We start from the raw sequence: 19,555 nt of genomic DNA, 5'->3' as shown, positions 1-19,555 counted from the left end.
CTTTCGAGTACTTGGTTTCCCCATAGGCTTGAGTCCGAGGACCATGCAAGGCTTGGTTCTGTCCAAAACTTGTGATTTTTCTTCCGAGTACTTGGTTTCCCGATAGGCTTGAGTCCGAGGACCATGCAAGGCTTGGTTCTGTCCAAAACTTGTGATTTTTCTTTTGAGTACTTGGTTTCCCGATAGGCTTGAGTCCGAGGACCACGCAAGGCCTTGGTTCTGTCCAAAACTTGTGATTTTTCTTTTGAGTACTTGGTTTCCCCATAGGCTTGAGTCCGAGGACCATGCATAGGCCTTGGTCTGTCCAAAACTTGTAAGATTTCTTTTATGTCTTGGTTTCCCCTGCTTGAGTCCGAGGACGCTTGCCAAGGCCTTGATTCTGTCCAACAACTTGAAGATTTCTTTTTAATTGTAACTTGGTTCCATCCCATAGGCTTTGAGTCCGAAGGACCTTGCAAGGCCTTAGTTCTGTCCAAAACTTGTAAGATTTCTTTTATGTACTTGGTTTCCCCATAGGCTTGAGTCCGTGGACCATGCAAGGCCTTGGTTCTGTCCAAAACTTGTAAGATTTCTTTTTATGTACTTGGTTTCCCCATAGGCTTGAGTCCGTGGACCATGCAAGGCCTTGGTTCTGTCCAAAACTTATAAGATTTCTTTTATGTACTTGGTTTCCCCATAGGCTTGAGTCCGAGGCCCATGCAAGGCCTTGGTTCTGTCCAAAACTTGTAAGATTTCTTTTATGTACTTTCTGGTTTCCCATAGGCTTGAGTCCGTGGACCATGCAAGGCCTTGGTTCTGTCCAAAACTTGTAAGATTTCATGTACTTGGTTTCCCCATACTTGAGTCCGAGGCATGCAAGGCCTTGGTTCTGTCCAAAACTTGTAAGATTTCTTTTTATGTACTTGGTTTCCCCATAGGCTTGAGTCCGAGGACCATGCAAGGCCTTGGTTCTGTCCAAAACTTGTAAGATTTCTTTTATGTACTTGGTTTCCCCATAGGCTTGAGTCCGGGACCATGCAAAGCCTTGGTTCTGTCCAAAACTTGTAAGATTTCTTTATGTACTTGGTTTCCCCATAGGCTTGAGTCCGAGGACCATGCAAGGCCTTGGTTCTGTCCAAAACTTGTAAGATTTCTTTTATGTACTTGGTTTCCCCATAGGCTTGAGTCCGTGGACCATGCAAGGCCTTGGTTCTGTCCAAAACTTGTAAGATTTCTTTTATGTGTTTTATTTTTCAACCACCAGCCCCTTCACCAAGGCGGGAATAGTTGGCCTGAGACCGGAAGCCCCTAGAGACGCCCGCGCCCTTAGCACTGCGAGGCGTAGCCCCTAGCAGAGGCTTACGTCGGAGCAACAACTATATGCCGCCGGAGACGGGGGAAATCCCGGAAATTTCTGCTTGCTAGAGAGCTGACTCCACCGCCACCTGCGCCAACGCGCAAGCTTTCCCACAGACGGCGCCAATTGTAAGGACACAATTCTCTGGCGGCCCAATAAGGATGTTGGGCTCGCGTACGAAAGATCCCTCACAATATGATTTGTAGAGAGTGGGCTTGAAAAGCTAGCCGTTGGTCAAGTGGCGTTGTCCGGTCATGGCTTTAGAGGAATCTACGTAGAAAAAGGGGATTGGGTATGAACATTTAAGCCCTAAGGCGTCGTTCCCCGTGGGATGGAGCTCCTCGGAGTTGATCCGAGGACCTGTTGAGGTCTTCTCTCGGTTGCCCAACGACGGACTTTCTTCCATGAAGTCCGGTGTTCCTGAGATATTTTCCCATGTAGTCTCTCTTTTTTCGGAGGTGGAAAAAAGGGCCTCCCTCAGATCTACTTACTTCCTTATTTTATACTAGCTTGCATTCATTGCCCTTCGTCCACGTGTAGGGTCAATCTTTACGAACATTGACATTTGTCCCATCAGTCCAATCCCGGAATTGTTGGGGATGGTTTGATAAAGCTGCAGAGTACGGCTCTGTCAGGCGTCGAGCCTTATCTAGAAGGGTAGTATGGATAACTTCCTCAAGATATTCTGGATTTCCTTACTAATTCGTCCCTATTCCAGTTTTGCCCCTTTATTCTGGTGGGATTATGGATCTGCCGAGGACTAAACTGTCCTCGGCTGCTTCCCAAAAATTGTTTTGTGCTCTGCGTTGTAGAGCTTGGGCCACAGCTCTCCTCGGATTGGGCCTTCGGACGCTCTAAGGATAAATGGGCCTAGTCCACGAATTGTTGGGCCCCACAATATATATAGCCATTTTACTTTGGATTGATCTTTCAATATTAATATTATAACAAATAAAATTTTTAAGCCTCACAACTATATATATGCATTTTTTTTCTCAAAAAAAAAAAAAAAATATATATATATATATATATGCATTTTAAATTGAATTTAAATTTGATTCTATATTAAACTCTTCATTAAAATCTTGGTACATTAAATTTTATTTAAAAAGTACACTATATAATTTCATATATAAACACAATTGTAATAAATACATAAAATAAATAATGTTAGAATATAAAGTTTTTTGATAAACGTTAGAATATATGGTTTTAAGTAATGTCATAGACACAACAAAAATTTATAATAAATGTCTACCTAACTTAATAGACTATCATAATAAATTTTTATTAATAATTATCATAATTATCAAATTTAATATTTAAAAATAAATAAATATTAAAAAAATTATATTATGTTGAATTGTTTTTGTATATTTCGGATTAATTATTTAAAATTTTCCAATTGTTGTGTTGTACAAAAGTACAAAAAATGTTGAGTACAAAGTTCTAAGATTCTGATCAACCAAAAAGGAAAAAAAGAAAATCCCCTAAACAACCTAAACCTAACCCATTGATTTGGTGGGGCACTTCATACAAATATTTGCCAACTAGGCTAACAAAATTTAAAAAGAGAAGTTTCTCAAAAAAAAAAAAAAAAAAAATTAAAAGAGACTAAGATTATGGGGCCCACATTAAGGTGGGGTCTCAGGCTGTGCATGTGGTTGCTTATTCAGAAAAATGAATTAAAAAAAGAATAAAAAAATAAAAAAGTGAACGTTAGAGAAAATCTAGAAAGAAAAGTCTGAGAGCAAGCAAGGCGCCGAAATTTGTGCAGGGAAGGCAGTGGAAGCTGACTCCTCGTTGGCACTCCTCATTCATTACTCATGATTCTCACCCCCTTCTTCTTCTCCACCTGTCACCGGCTGTAACCGGTAAATACAGCATTTATCATTTAAATTACTTGTAATACCATACCTAGCATACCTATTTTATTTATTTTATACCTTATAATTTGGAAAATGTATTTGTAATCAATTAAATTATAATTTTTTTAGATAAAAAAGCAGTTTTATCTGAGGTCTGGATAGAAGCTCTACCTAAGGAGGTGGGTGATGTTTTTTAGTCAGATCTGTCCTGAGTTGTTGGTTGTTTCTTTGTAGTTGTTTCATTAATAAAATCCTTGCTTACCTTTTTCTCAAAAAATAATTTTTTTTTTATATTGTAGATTTTAAAATTATAAATTAACCCCTAAGGTTTAAAAAATGTAACAAATTAAATAACAAATTTAACTCTATAATGGTGAAGAACTTGAGTTTGATTTACAATTTTCTTATTTAATGTAATTTCATTCTTAGAGGTTTAATTTGTTGCGTCTCTAAACTATAGGGTTAAAAATGTATTTTTGTTTCAAATTTAATTTTGTTTAGTACTTTAATTCTTTTAACAAGTTTAGGTGAGAATCAATGTCACTCTTTAGTTGTGATTTGAGTTTATAGCATTTGCATGTCATGGTTTTGATATGAATATATGATTGGTTATTGTACATAAACATGGCTTATTGATTAATAATTATGTGTTTGTGTACTTTCTCTTCGCCATAGATACAAGTGTGAAGGGTCAAGGTTGTATTTTTAATATATAAATACATGGTGGTTTTAGAAACTATTGTTAGGCTAGAGTTATTGGTTATATCAAAAGGAAATAAATAAATAAAAATTATGTGGTATCTTGGATTTTTTTTTTTTCGATCAAAGGTATCTTGGATTGTTGGTTTGGTATTTGCTTGGCTTATATATATATTAAGTTTCGAGTTAATTTGTAATGGTCCTAACTAATAAAAAGTGAACATTGAACATTAGGATGGTTTATGCAAAATAAAAAATAAAAGCATTGGGATGGTAAACCTTACTTTATTTAAGAAAAAAAAGGATGATTACTTGTAAATGTTGCACAATAGATGTGATTGGTCTACTAACTACTTTTTGATGTAAATATTGATAATTTGAAGGATAATGAACTCTTTCACCTAGATTGTGATATTGAAAAAGATACAAATAAATTAAATAAAGGAAAACCCTTTTTTTTTTCCTAAAACGAATAAGAAAAGATTATTTTTTAGCTGTTGTTGTACATATATAGCTACAATATTGACGGTGGTTGGTTTGCAATACAGTAAAATAAAATGTGACAACACCATTTTAACATTGTGCATACATACCACAATATTTATTCAAATAAGATAAAATGTTTGTAAATTAGTAGTTAGATAATGACGAGTTTGAACCCAAAGTCACAAGTCTTTAATCCCACACCAACGAGATATATATCTTTTAAATTTTGATCACTACTACATCATTTCATAAGGCATCTTGACCTTAACATTTCTTGTGAGTTTAAGGTTCTTAATCTCTAAAACCATAGTAAATTCATAATTTCTATTATCCTATCATTAGACTCCCACTCGTATCTGTGGAAAAGACCCCAGCAAAAAAAAAAAAAATGCTGCTAATTTGATTTGAATGATCCTTTTTATTTTCCTCTAACTTGCAATTTTAGTTCCTAAAATTTGAGACAAATTTGATTTTGGTCCTAAAAATTTTAAAATTCTAATTTGGTCCCTAAAATTTTAAAGAGAGAATAATTTTGTCCCTTCATGTATAGGCTTGTTTTAATGTTGGCTCTTTAAATATGTGGTTGGTTCTATTTGGTCCTTGAAAATGGTGTTTCTTAAAATTCCGTTAATCATATAAATATAAAAATATATGAAGGAATCAAATCACATATATTTTTTATATATATCATGGACCAAATATGAACTTTGAACAATTGAGGGACCAAAATCTAACTTACACCAAAATTTAGGAGCTAAAAGTATAATTTACCCTCACCCCTCTTTTAATAAAATTAGAAAATGAAAAATTTCACAACATTTTACATAACTTATTAGGAAGGTAAGTTGTGATTAGTGTAATATTAATTTCATAAAAATCGGCCAGTGATACAATCTTTATTTTATACCAACTGCAAGTATAATATTCAATTTCCTCTAAAATTTGTTTTGTTACTTACTTATTATTATTATTTTTCTTTCCTGTCATTATTATTATTTCACTGTAAACTAAATTAAGAAAAAAATAGAGTTGGATAGTAAATTTCAAAGAAATCTTAAGGGGTTGACTAAGCAGTTTCTAAAGTCTTATGAAATTAACGAAATCTTAAGATCGAAATCTATTGTCAACATCTTGAGACCACCTTCAAAATATTCATCCCACTAATATCTGAGTGTGGAATGGAAAAATTTCATACGCATTAGGGAATAGTCAAATACTTAAAAGAAATTTAGATACTTTTTTTCTATTAAAAAAAAATTCAAAGAGATCCTCAAAAAAAATACAAACAAACAGAGGCACCAGAGACTCAACCGGCTTAGCCAGTGCCCTGTCACCATACGCGGACTACGCTCAGAACTTTCCAAAATTAAAGAAACGTTTTAAAGACTAACGCCTTGAGTCCTCTCTTCACATTTCTTGATACTTATTACTCTCTCATTCTTTCTTACAGACTAAGAACCATTCTCAGACGATTCTCGAAAAAAAAAAAAAAAAAACCACTCTCAGACAGATTAAAAAAAACAGAAAAAGAAAAACAGAGCAACTCTCAGAAAATACTATCATACATTCACACACACAAAAAAACACACACTTTCTCTGTTTTGTGAGCCTTTGTTTGCTTATTATGTAAACCCCAAACTAAAATCTTTGTAGAGTATCTTTTCTTCTGCTCTGCTTATTACTATTCCATAAACCCAAGATTTTGCATTCAAATTTCATGGCTCTGTTTGGAGTCTCTCTGTTTACTCTGTTTTCATTGCTACTCGTTGCTCTGTTTCCAAGCCTCTGTTTTACTGCTGACCCAAGTATTTTCTATGACCTTCGTCTCTCTTACATCACTGCATCACCTCTCGGCGTTCCTCAACAGGTTCACTTCTCAGCTCTCTCTTTATTTTATAAAGATTTGTTTTTTTCCATGTGGGTGTGCTTTGTTTTATTTGTAGATTGTAAAACTGGGGGTCTATTTTGATTTTTTTTTTTTAAAATAAAAAAATTGGGTTTTGTTGTGGCTTGAATCTTTTGGAAGTGACATTAGAGATGATTTTTCTATGTGGTCTTGTTTATTGTTAGCAATGTATGGTTTATGCTCTGTATATTGGAGAATGAAGTTTAAGTTGATTGAAGTAGATTAAGGTCCAAACAGGTCATTACAGGTGGTTTTTCTATATGGACTTTCAGATTTTATTTATATGTATGTATGTATGTACATGTATGTTTTTTTCTCTTTAGTTAGCTTTGTGTATATTGTATATGTTTATCTGATAGTGGGAATTGATTATTATTGAAATTAGATTAGGATGCAAAAGTGTCACTGTAAAATTTTTATTTTTGTTTGGTTTTGTATATATTCCCTTTTTTTGGGTTGTTCTTTTATTTATTTATTTTTAAAATTTTTTTTTTTTAAGTTGATTACTTTTATTTCTATCAGATATTGTGCTTTGAGTAGTAGGTGAAGTAAAGGAACAATCCCCAAGAGAGAGAGAGAGAGAGAGTTTATTGGTGAAGTGCAGAAGTAGTCTAATACAAATACAGACGATGTTAACAATGTGGGGCTTGTGTTTTTGTTGTTATCCACTCTTTCTGCAGTTACCTTTGTGATTTGGGATCCTTTTGTATTTTGATGCATGCTATATTGGTTTCAACTATTCATTCTTAATTATCAATTTTATTGTGGAAATCCTTTGTGATGTCTCGTTTATGTGGTTCGAACCCCATTCCCCATTCTCCTTCCCCCACTATCTACAATCTACCTATAAAAAAAATTATCAATATTTTTGTCCTTGTCACTGTTGTTATTATCATTCATTTGTCATTATTATGATTCACCATTCAAGAACTGTGCTTGTGTTGGTGTGATTCTTTTCTAATTAATATTTGTTTAATGCAATTACATGATTTTGTTCCCTGCTTCCTTTTAAATTTTCTTCAAAGGTTTTATGACCCAATATTTGTTGAATTAGAAAGAGTAATGTTGAAGTTGATCAAAATTTGAGTGACTTTATCTATTTTATTAAATTATGGTTTGCAGGTTATTGCGGTTAATGGAAAGTTTCCAGGTCCCCTAATCAATTCTACTACTAATGACAATGTTAATGTCAATGTACATAATGATTTGGATGAAAATCTCCTGATGACCTGGTTGGTTTCAGCACAATATAATATTATTTTAGTTTTTTTTAAACATTAATTTTGGCTTGGAGTGGCCTTTGACATATTTGGGATTAATGTTTGTGGCAGGTCTGGGATTCAGATGCGGCGTGACTCTTGGCAGGATGGTGTTCTTGGCACAAATTGTCCAATTCTACCAAAAAGGAATTGGACTTACCAGTTTCAAATGAAGGATCAAATTGGGAGCTTTTTCTACTTCCCATCCCTCAATTTTCAGAGAGCATCTGGTGGCTTTGGTCCTATCATTATTAATAATCGGGTTATAATTGCAATTCCTTTTGCACAGCCAGATGGGGATATCACCATTACAATAGGTGACTGGTATACCCAGAACCATACGGTCAGTATTTGTTTTTATGTTGATGTTTGCTTGTGGACATTGTAGTGGGATTGTAGATTTAACTTTTTTCAAATTTTAGGCACTACGATCAGCTCTTGATGCTGGAAAAGGCCTTGCGATGCCTGATGGAGTTCTCATCAATGGAAAGGGGCCTTACAGATACAACAACACCCTTGTACCTGATGGCATTGAGTATGAAACCATTCAAGTTGATCCAGGTAATGTTTTTTCAGCATCGGTAGGGAAAATGTGTTAAACCATTTGCTTTCTTTTTATTCTTGTTTTTGTTTTCACAAAAAAAAAAAATTTCCACGGCACACCGGTCTTTATTTTCTCTTGGGTAGCTATTGTGTATCTGGTCATCAATTAATGCCTGAGTTCCTCTTTTTATTTAACGTTTTCAGTTTAGTGATTTTGTTGGAATTTGGAAGTCATTTTTCTCAATCAACTTCTTGACATCTTGTTTTGTTTAATTTTTATGCCTACTAAATTTAAATCTTTAAGTTTCATTGGTTTCCAATGGCCCATAGTAACCAATCTTGTGCTACTTATAAAATTACTGGTATCAGTTTGAGATTGTAGAGGTTTGTAGAACACACATAGACATGCATATGGAGAATGGCCATACTACATCATATTATTTTGGTTCTTCATTTTTGATTTTATGATATGGATTTCTTTGTTGTTTATGTTTCCTTGCAAATGGTTTTAGCAGTTTGAGATATTAATTGGCTATAGCATTATGTTTTGCAGGCAAAACATATCGAGTTCGTGTGCACAATGTTGGAATTTCAACTAGTTTGAACTTTAGAATTCAAAACCATTTTCTGCTTCTAGCAGAAACAGAAGGATACTATACAACGCAACAAAATTTTACTTCCTTAGATATTCATGTTGGGCAATCTTATTCGTTTTTGGTTACCATGGACCAGAATGCAAGTTCTGATTACTACATCGTGGCAAGTGCTAGATTTGTGAATGAATCTCTTTGGCAAAGAGTGACCGGTGTTGCTGTTTTACGCTATTCCAATTCTAAAGGACCAGCAACTGGTCCTCTCCCTGACCCACCAAATGATTTTTATGACAAGTCATGGTCAATGAACCAAGCATTAAGCATCAGGTTTGTTTTCATAACACCTTGTTCGTTTAGGAGTATGATGTCTTGGATAGCTTGGTTTCTCATGAGTCATGACACATCACAAGCAGTAATCAAGCCTAATATAAATGATGGGGCAGTTAGTGTAATTCATGCCCAAAAATTACAGAATCTTCTTTGAGTAGCTGCCTCTGCAGATGGTGCAGTTAGGTGTAATTCATGCTTTAAGTCGATGCAGATAAATGATGGGGCAGCAACTTTAGTTGCACTCCCCTTCTTTTCTTTTTGATTTATGTTTCAGTGAAATTCTTGTAATAGAAGTTTAATTGTTAATATGCTTATATTTAAAGATTCCATTCTATACTGTTTAGGCAAAATGTATCTGCAAGTGGAGCTCGCCCTAATCCTCAAGGTTCCTTTCACTATGGTCAAATTAATGTGACTCAGACCTATGTGATAAAGACTGTGCCACCAGAAATAATTAATGGGACGCTTCGAACCACACTTAACGGGATCTCATTTGTCAATCCTGACACACCAATCAGGCTTGCTGACAAGTATAATGTGACGGGAGCTTATAAGCTTGATTTTCCTGATCAGCCTCTTAACAGAACACCCCGGGTGGACAGATCTGTTATTAATGCTACATATAAGGGATTCATAGAAATCATATTTCAGAACAACGATACCGTGATGCAGAGTTTTCATGTAGATGGCTATTCATTTTTTGTGGCTGGGTAAGAATCTTTCCTTTGTTTATACAATATCTCATTTGCCTTAAGGTATAAGCATTGTAAGAAATTGATTGATTGAGTGCAGGATGGGTACTGATGAGTGGACAGTAGACAGTAGAAGTAGATATAACAAGTGGGATTCAATTTCTCGCTCCACTACACAGGTTCGTTTTTCATGTAATACAAGGGAATCATGGAGCTAATGTGAATAAATTTCTTTCAACCGTTAGATTCATAATTCTTAAAATTTCTGTAAGAATTTGAGGTTCTTAGAAGTGAGAAATGCTAGTGTTCTTATATTGTTAATGATGGTTTCTGTGTGGTCCAGTTGTATGTCTTGTGTTAAACTCTTCAGTTTTTTTGATGTGTAGGTTTTCCCTGGGGGATGGACAGCAGTCCTTATTTCTTTGGACAACGCTGGAGTGTGGAACATTAGAACCGAAAATCTTGATAGATGGTATCTAGGTCAAGAAACTTATATGAAAATTATCAATCCACAGGAAAATGGTGCAACGGAGATGGATAAACCTGAAAATGTTCTATATTGTGGTGCCCTCCAATACTTAGCAAAGTATGTCTAGAAACTTAGAAACTCGTTCTCTCTTTCTAGTGCACTCACATTCATACACACTAACTTCTTTAATTCTTCTTTTGTTGGCACCTTTAGGGATCAAAACAATTCTGCAGGATCAGTTTTAAGAGGAAACTCAAAACTGCTTTTCACTTTGCTGGTGGCGTTCTTTGCTTTGATTAACATTTCAAGCTAAGCTTTGCTGCTGATTGGTGAGAAATATGATACCAAACTGTGACGGCTTTGTCTTGACTCTGTTGCAGGTGTGATGTTTGTGTTGGAGATGTTTGTGAGACATATTTAGTTTAGGTGTGCAAACCTTTGTCAGTACAAAATTTTCTGGCAAGGACAACTGTTTCCTTTCCTCCTTTTTTTTTTTTTTTTTTAAAAAAAACACATTGGGGTTACACCTATTTCTTGTAATTTAGGCAACTGGTTATCCATCATTTCTTCTAGTCTTTAAGTTACACTAATTGTGATTAATTCATTCTTAATACCATTTGACTTATTGAGAAGAGGTTCTACTGAATTCATAATATACCACACAAATGCAATGCTATTTGATTTATTATGGACATCTTTTGTCATCATTTGGGTAATAATTCCATTCAATATGGGTGGTATGTGTTTCAAATGACAGGGATAAATAAATTATAATAAAGTTTCTAGTTTTTGCTCACATGATCTTCCGGTGTAAATTGTTTTGGGGCTACTATATAGCGGACTGCATACAGGACATTTTACCATGGGTTCTATTGAACTATGGATATGTCATTATTTTAGAATTTGAATTGTGCCATACCCCATGCCCCATCCCCTCTAACTCCTCCCTTCCCCCTTCACTTTTGTATTGAAGCCTTGTAAGTTAATTTTCCAAAAAGATTTCTCACTCACATGACATATCTGCTTTGTCCACTATCCCATATTTGGTTGTCTTAAAATAGTTATCTATCTCGTTTGGAAAGGTGTATATGCTATATTTTATTATTTTCCTAAATTTTAAAAAATTCGTATTTTTTACCTTATTTATTGAGTCATGTTAATCTATGCGAATAATTTTATTAATTGAGTTGAAGGACATTCCTCTACATAGGTTTGGACGAAAACATTGTCTATCAAGAATTTGTCCTCATTTCTAAAATTGTTGAGTGTCCAAATTAATAGGACAATTTTGGTAACTTATTTTTAGGGATTCACAAAGAACAAAATTGATCCTACACTGACCATTGAATTTTATAGTTCCAATGGAGTGGTTAAGCATCATTGTATTCTAAAGTCTATCACATCAAATCGAGACACAAAATTCCTTAGTCATTTTTGGAAATATATATACTCTGTTGTTATGTCTAGGTGGAAGAGGCTAACTCAGATAATTTCTCTACTCATTTTTTTCATTCAGCAAAAAAATAATTAAAGGGGATGAATAAAAATATTTTTGGTATTTGGTAGAAAGGCCTTAAGGAACAAGAAATGAAGGAATTTGTTCCTTAATCAATTTACAAGAATTCTATATAAATTCAAGGCGCATTAAAAGTGTCTTTCATTTTCATTTTGCTCCTAATTTCTCCTATCTCAGATTTCAATATGTCTAGAGGCACATCAAAATTGACAACAAATTTCACACATATTTGAAGTGGCAAGTTATCAATGGTGAATGATAAAGTAATGTCAATGATAAGCTATATAAAAATCAATAATTAATTGCGAATTCAACAAGTGTTAAATTTATTGTCAAAACTATCGTGTCTGTAGCATTGCTCTTCGGATTTTGGTTGCCTTTGTCAAATTTCAGAATGAGCCTACAAATCTATTTATAAAAAAAAAGTGACAATGACCCTTGTACACGTGACAAAGATTTGGATCAGGTGCAATATGTGACAGTGTCTAATCTATATTTATCTCAGAGTTCAGTACTCTTTTTTAAGCACCATAATTTCTCTACTAATTTAATGCTCCTCGTCTATTTTGCTCTCTCATATATATTACATGCGCCAAATTCCTTCTCAAAGCTTGTTAGAACAAGATATATTTGGTTTGCAGTAGATTTGTGCATCATCCACATTATTTGATTGTACATTAAAATATTAGATTTCTGAAAGCAACAATAATTTCACCATCTAGTTTTTTTACAATACTGAGCTATGGCTCCATGGCACTTCTTTAATTTGTTATGAATTGATGTGATAAGGATTCTAATTGCCTTCTGATAGGCTGATTCCTCAAAGATTGTATGGCATAATTCCCAGCTTTCCACAGTAAGTGTAGGCAATTACAAAATAGCTTAAGCATTAATAACATAGTTTGGAATTACAAACTTTTTTCAACAAGATCTAGTAAATAGACAAAACTTACCAAAAGGTCTTGGCGTTAAGATACATGGTCCTTCTAGTAATCAAAATCCCAAAAAGAAAATAGGTACCATGTTTAGTTTCACGTCAAAATCACCAATCACAAGTTTAGGCAAGTTGTCCAAGTCTGAAGGTTGGTTTACTTGTCATGCAAACTCAGTTACGCGAAATATTGAAACTTTCAGCACAACTTCCATCCTGTTGATCAACTCAAAGACACATACATCCCCTTCCTTTATACCATTGTCTCTAGCAAATGGTTTCCATCCCTTGCCGATTGTCCTAGGTGAAGTTGTACCATTTTTGAAACTAAACTGGCAAGGCCACCATTTTCCACTAGAAGCCTGAAGCATGACATTTTTTTTCCCACAAGCATACTTTTTTGCAAATGCAGGACAGACATACTGCACAAGAAAGTAGAATTGCAAATAAGCATACTTCAAGGTGAATTTTAAAATACTTCAAGAGCTAATCATCTATATACAATAAAGGCTCACCACAAAATTGCGTTTTAAACTATATGCCGGAATGACACGGATGAAAGAAGGATTTTGTGGCTTGAACATTCTGGCTGCTTGCAATGCCCTTTCTCCTCCTCCAGATAACACAGATCCTCTTGTTGAAGACATGGGAAGGTTTTCTATAACGATCAATTCAGTACCTACTTCCTCTTTTACACACAACTCTTGTGGAGTAGACATTTCATTTTCATTCAAACTACCCTGCCTTTTCTTATCCCCATTAGATGGATACTTAATCTCGGAAGTAGTCATATCAAACACAAGAACATTGAATTTTGAGTTCCCTTTGTATTTGAAGACTAGGAAGTACCCATAATTTATAGAATGATACTCGACAAAATCCCTCCAGCCGCCATGAAACCAAATATTGTTGTTAGCCTTCTCCAACCTCACTTGCCAAGTGCAACCATTAGGGACAGCAAGTGTAGCAACACCGGAAAGTTTATCCCCATGTTCCCTTACAAACTTTTCAGGAAGCCTCTGTGGGCACAAAATCTAGTTACATTTTCTTAATTCCAATATAAAATTAAATCAAGAAAACTGTGCTTCCAAGGTTTACATCAATGGCTTCTGATCATCACAATTGCAACATTAGTGATCTTTGTAGCAATACTACACCAAACCATAACTTGAATGAAACATTTTAGAAGTTGACCAGGCTTTCAGGCTTTTACCCTATTTCTAAGTTTTACCAAATGTCCGTGTTTTTAGTCCGATCAAATACTCAAAGTTGCTTGATGAAATCAGTTACAGAACAATCTAATCAATAAAAATTTGACAAACACAGTTCAACAATGATGTATTTATAAGGAAAACATGCGATCTAGAGAAACTCTTTAACTATCTCATGGTTCATCATTTTCTCCAACATTTTAATCATTGACCACCACTCTGGCTTTTTTTGAGAGTTTAGAAACTTTGGTTAGCCATATATTTGAAATTTTGCATAAGAAAATCAGTTGTTCTACCATAAAATAAACTCAGAACGATGCTTCCAAGTTCCAATTCATTATCACATGCAACATCGAATTTTGTGAGAATAAACTTTCCTTGTGACAGGTCAAGAAACTTGGCTTTAATTTGACTCACTTTAAATGAACAAAACTCCTAACCATCATAACATTTCAATCTAGACAAACAATATATTGGAAATAGCAACGTATCTAACTGGATAGCGGATAAAGGTGTTTCCTACATTACAAAGCAGAGGTCAGTGACCAACAAGAACCAGGGTACCCGTTTTTACAGTGGCGCTGCCGGTGCATACAAAAGCACAAGACTCATATATAGCAACAAAGAACAGCAGGGAAATAAAAAATAAAAAAGAAGAAGCAAGTAATTTCAGATAAACTTAACCAAAAGAAAACAATGCTACGTAATACATTACCAGTTTCATGTCCTGCATGGTGGAAGGGAGTATTATCTTGAAGAAGTGTGAGTGTTTACACCTTGACGGCCGGTGATGGTCCCAGTTGGGCCCTGCTCTACTCCGGTGCGTCCTTCCTTCTGGGGCCATATGGATTTTTAGAGAATGAGTTGTTGGTTGCGTGGTTTGAATGAGTTTATATGTACTGTATCTATATAAAGCAGTACACACGGATACGGGTAGATTGAGCAGTGAATACGCCAGTCCATTCCCTTGTGCATCTTGACCAAATCTTCAGTTTTCTCAGTTCTGTCTCTGTGACTGTTATATCATATCTAAAAGGTGTACTTGACCACTTGTCATTTGTCAAGTCTCCATAGCATTTTGGTAGTGAAATAGAAGATCGAACACGCAAGTGCAGAGTGCAGTACTCTTGGGAAGATGCAGGATCTCATACCTGCTGAACGAAATAGATATAAAGATTTAAAAAGTAAACCTACGAAATGTTAGACTAAAATATGTTTACAGACTAATACCATCTATTTTAAATAGGACAAGGATTTCCTGCTGCAGCAGTTCAGGAAGTGTACCTTTCCCATAAAATGAGAACTTAAAAAAAGGAGAGTATTGATTATTTCAAGAAGAAGCAAAAGCATTGAAATAGTGTTCTCTACTTTCCCCCTTTTCTTCTCAGCAATATTGCTCCAATCCGATGCAATCAATGTGTGGGATATATAGTTTTAGTTTTGTTAATATATATTGAGGTGGAATTAGAGCACCAATATTACGAATCTGGGTTGCATTGCGTGAGAGGAGCTGAGCTCGCCCACAAGTCCGTCATACTCGTCCTCGGACTCGGCTCTTCTTCGCCTGATTATCGTGTCAAAATCCGACCCAAAGGAGAAGGAGGATGAGAGAGAGAGAGAGGAAAGAGGCGTTGATGGTTTTGAAGATAGAGAGAGGGGTGCCATCACTGCCGTGCACGTGTGAGAGAGAGAGAGAGAGAGAGAGAGAGAGGTGTTGAAGGGGTTTTGAAGAGAGACTAAAGAGAGATAGAAGGGGTTTGACCTTGCACATGTATCTCACTTTTAGTTTGACATCTGTCCCTATATGCAGCAACTGCTGATATATATATATATATCTTCGACTTCAGTGACCCACTATGTCCACTTGAGAACAATTTGTTTAATTGAATTTGAAATTTTTTTTTTGGTTGAAAGTATAAAAAATAATGTTTAAAGTTAACTGAATAATATAATGGGATCTATAAATAGTACAAAAAAAAAAGCTAAAAACTTAAATAAACGGAAAATTGTAACTTAGCCCAAATGGGCTCCATATAAACACTTGAATGATTAATACATCAATTTGTAAGGTTATTGTAAAAGAATTTACTCTATCTCTACCCCACTCATTCAAAAAATATATAAAATCAAACCTCTAATATAAGCACAATAAGAATGACACAATATATAAACATTTGAATGATTTTTTATTTATTTATTATTAACTCAACAATTTGTAAGATTAATGTATAAGAATTTACGCTATCTCAACCTCACTCATTGAAAAAAAAAAAAAAAAAAAAATCTAACGTCTAATATCAACACAAATTTTTATTGCAATCTTTTACATAATTAATTATGAAAATGAATTGTTGTAATTGGTGCCTTTAATCATAACTTACAACAACAATTGTTAAAAAATAAAATAAAATAAAATTTCGCCTAATGTTATATTATATTCTTATTTCAATTCTCATGCCTCTCAAGAAAATATATAAACAGATGATATTAAAATAGCTGCAAAAAATAAAATTTTGAGTAAAACAGACCTTTGGTAAAATTTTAGAATCAAAATAATATTTACCCTAAAATTTTTAATTTCCACAAGTGTCTCATTCATACATGTCTTTTGTTACTGTTAGTTTATTACTATTAATTTAGGGCCAAATACATAGTGTAAAATTGAAAGATATACCTAACACCCTAGGTATGTATTTAGACCTAAATTCCAAAATTTACCACCTAATCACTTTTAAATCTAAACTACCTTGAATGTCAAATGTAAGTGATTAACCAATTTCATATTGCTTGGATATTCATAAAACCACTAAAGCAAATAAAGTAATATAAATAGTAGAAAAGAAATGCAAACCTCGCGATAACAATGAAATGTTATCAAAAAGGAAAACCCAATAATCAGGCTAGGAAAACCTCTATGTAGTAGTGATATTGAAACTTCCATTAGTGAGTAGATGTAGTACAAGATACATAAAAAGCCCTCCAAGCCTAAAGCTTTCCTAGTACTCAAGTCCTCCAGGCTCCTACTAACAACTGACTTCATCAAGTCCTTCCTTTAACTAGTCTCCAAAAATGGGCGTTGAGTCGCCAACCACTAGCCACCAAGTCTTCTAGGATTTGTGGTATTGCTCCAAATGATTCCAAGCTCCGATCAACTTTCAAACACTCAAGAATGATGGTGATGCACAAAAATCATCAGTGAGTTAATTGTCCACACACGTGCCAATGGATGTACCTAAAGAACAAAAAAGAAGAACCAAGCAAAGGGCACCGGTGGGGTACTGGCCAAAGACCCTCCAAAAGTTAAGTTAGTAATAGAAGAATCTCTCAGAACTCAAGAGTGCAAGAGTTAGGGAGAATTCACGTACCTCAAGAAGGGTAAGGCTTGTGATTTATATAGTGGTAGAGAAATGACCCGAATCCCTTGATATGGGGAGATTTCCTTGTAGAGAGAAGGGTCCCGAGATACCTAGTAATAACCTTTCCATATATGAAAGATTTGATTGCGTGGTAAGGCCTTTGGTCGTGATGTGCAAGTAGTTTCCATGTTAGGATGTGTGAGTGGGCCCCACACGAGCCATGGGAAACCCTAGGTGATGGATCTTCCGAATCAGGGATTACCTGATTCGTTGGCCCCTAGGAGGATCGTCCCTTTCAGGTGGTGATTGTCCCTTTCAAAATGACCTTCCCTTTTAAGGGGTCGACCTTCCATTCTGAGGATCAGTCCTCCCTTTTTAGGTTTAGCCAAAATTTCCCTCATCAAATGATTTTGATAGTAATCTCCTCTCATTGATAAGTGTATAAATCTCTCAATGGAAAATGGTACACAAAAACAATAGCTTAACAAATACAAATTTGAAACAAGCTTTCAAGTAATTTTTAACTTGTATAAAATGGATAAATTTTTTCTCAAAATTATTCCAAAGGAATTTATGTCAAATCTCGTCTAATATGTGACTAATTATTCACTAATCAGTTATATGTATTTTTACTTAGATGATATTTTAATTATTTATAAACAATGAACGTGATTATTAAGATAATAACTAAGTTTTTTTCTTTTTTCTTTTTTTCAGAGAAAAGATAATAAGGGGTTGTTTAGATTTAGTGCTTTCCATCACCCATAACTCAAAACTGGTGGATCCCATGGCTGTTTGGTTTGTTTGGATTTGTTTTCAGTTTTTGTTTCCATCACTCAATTATTTGATTTTTGAGTAATGAGTTATGAAAACTGAAAACAACTTTTAGGTGTTTTTGAGTTATGGAACAAAGTTATGATGGCATTTTGGTAAATACGCACATATTTGAGGGACCCACAGTCAAAGGGTAATCAAATCCGATCTGGTCTTCTTCTTCTTCTTTTTTTATTTTTTTTTCTTCCCTTTCATGCTGGGTTTGGTCTTCTTCTTCTTTAATTTATTATATTTTATTTTTTTTCCTTTCACGCTGGGTCTGGTCTTCTTCTTCTTCTTCTTTTCTTTCCTTTTCACATTGGGTTTTTGGGTTTGGTTTCTTTTTTTCTTTTCTTTTTTTCCATTCCTTTTCACTGGGTTCAGTGAGTTTAGGTATTGGGGGTTGTAGGAAAAAAAAAAGAAATAAAAAGTAAAAGCTGCACCAAGTCAATCTGTGGGTCCCACAAAAAGTAAAATTTTTTGAGTTATCAAAATTGGAAACAAGTACCAAACATGCCACCTTAGAAAGTTGTGGTATTTTCAGTGTAAGTGATGAGTTATAGAGTGATCTTTTTTCTTTTTCTTTTTTTTTTCACTGGGTTCGGTGAGTTTAGGTATTGGGGGTTGAAGGAAAATAAATAAATAAGAAGTAAAAGCTGCACCAAGTCAATCCGTGGGTCCTACAAAAAGTAAAATTTTTTGAGTTATCAAAATTCGAAACAAGTGCCAAACATGCCATCTTAGGAAGTTGTGGTATTTTCAGTGATAAATGATGAAAATTGAGTGAAGAGTGATGAGTGATGGTTTTTTAAAAACCAAACAACCCCTAACTAACTTATAATATTGTTCTTTCTTAAAAAAAAAAAAAAAAAAAAAAAAAAAACTTATAATATCTGTATATATTATATACACAATCCAAATAAGAATAAAGAAGCCGTGCCCTTTGTAAATATTAATGTTGGAACACATGACACATTCAGGAGTTGTGCTGGCTATTCTGGGTTTGTGGGTTTTGCTATGGGATGTGGGCCTGAAAAAAGTCCAAATTCATTAAAGTCTTTATATATATATATATATATATATATATGTTTGTGTGTGTGTGTATGTATATATAAGCAGCAAGAACTAGTTTTAACTTTTAATATGCCATTTATCAGTAGTGAGAATCAATGTAGCTTTAACACATCATTCATTCACAATAGATTTAGAAATTTCGGCAATTTGTGCAAACAAAGTTAATCCTATATATAAAAAATAAATTTGAATTAAGTATTTTTATATTTTCTAAGTTTAAATGCACAAATTTTCTTATAAATAAATATAATTTACTCAAAATTAGATTATAACTGAAAATTTGGAAGGACACTTTGCATGAATCTAATTACAAAATAGCTGAAGACACAATTAATTGACTGCATAGTCATTGACATTAAATATTGAGACCCTTATGAGCAAAACAGGACTTGTCTTGATCACCTCAAAAACACAAACATCTCCTTCTTCTAAATGATTTTTGGTTGAAAATGCAGCCCATCCTTTCCCTATTC

The 19,555-nt window shown here is 34.3% G+C and overlaps 2 protein-coding genes across 2 annotated transcripts; one reads left to right on the top strand and one right to left on the bottom strand.

Annotated features, from left to right (window-relative positions):
• The first annotated feature begins 5,880 nt into the window (after positions 1–5,880).
• Positions 5,881–10,684, top strand: LOC115959117 (monocopper oxidase-like protein SKS1). Its single transcript, XM_031077420.1, has 9 exons — positions 5,881–6,256; positions 7,418–7,527; positions 7,627–7,897; positions 7,977–8,115; positions 8,651–9,017; positions 9,365–9,730; positions 9,813–9,891; positions 10,099–10,298; positions 10,395–10,684. The coding sequence occupies exons 1-9, from the start codon at positions 6,107–6,109 to the stop codon at positions 10,492–10,494; spliced, it is 1,782 nt and encodes a 593-aa protein (XP_030933280.1). The 5' UTR covers positions 5,881–6,106; the 3' UTR covers positions 10,495–10,684.
• Positions 10,685–12,640: 1,956 nt separating this feature from the next.
• LOC115959118 (B3 domain-containing transcription factor VRN1-like) lies at positions 12,641–15,199 on the bottom strand. Its single transcript, XM_031077421.1, has 4 exons — positions 15,124–15,199; positions 14,555–14,993; positions 13,144–13,647; positions 12,641–13,050 (listed from the first exon to the last, which is right to left on the bottom strand). Exons 2-4 carry the CDS (start codon positions 14,681–14,683, stop codon positions 12,793–12,795), a joined length of 891 nt encoding a protein of 296 aa, XP_030933281.1. The 5' UTR covers positions 14,684–14,993; positions 15,124–15,199; the 3' UTR covers positions 12,641–12,792.
• Positions 15,200–19,555: the final 4,356 nt, after the last annotated feature.

Source organism: Quercus lobata, chromosome 9 (genome assembly GCF_001633185.2).
Source record: "Quercus lobata isolate SW786 chromosome 9, ValleyOak3.0 Primary Assembly, whole genome shotgun sequence".
Lineage (NCBI taxonomy): Eukaryota > Viridiplantae > Streptophyta > Magnoliopsida > Fagales > Fagaceae > Quercus > Quercus lobata.
This window is presented reverse-complemented; position numbering and strand designations above follow the sequence as displayed.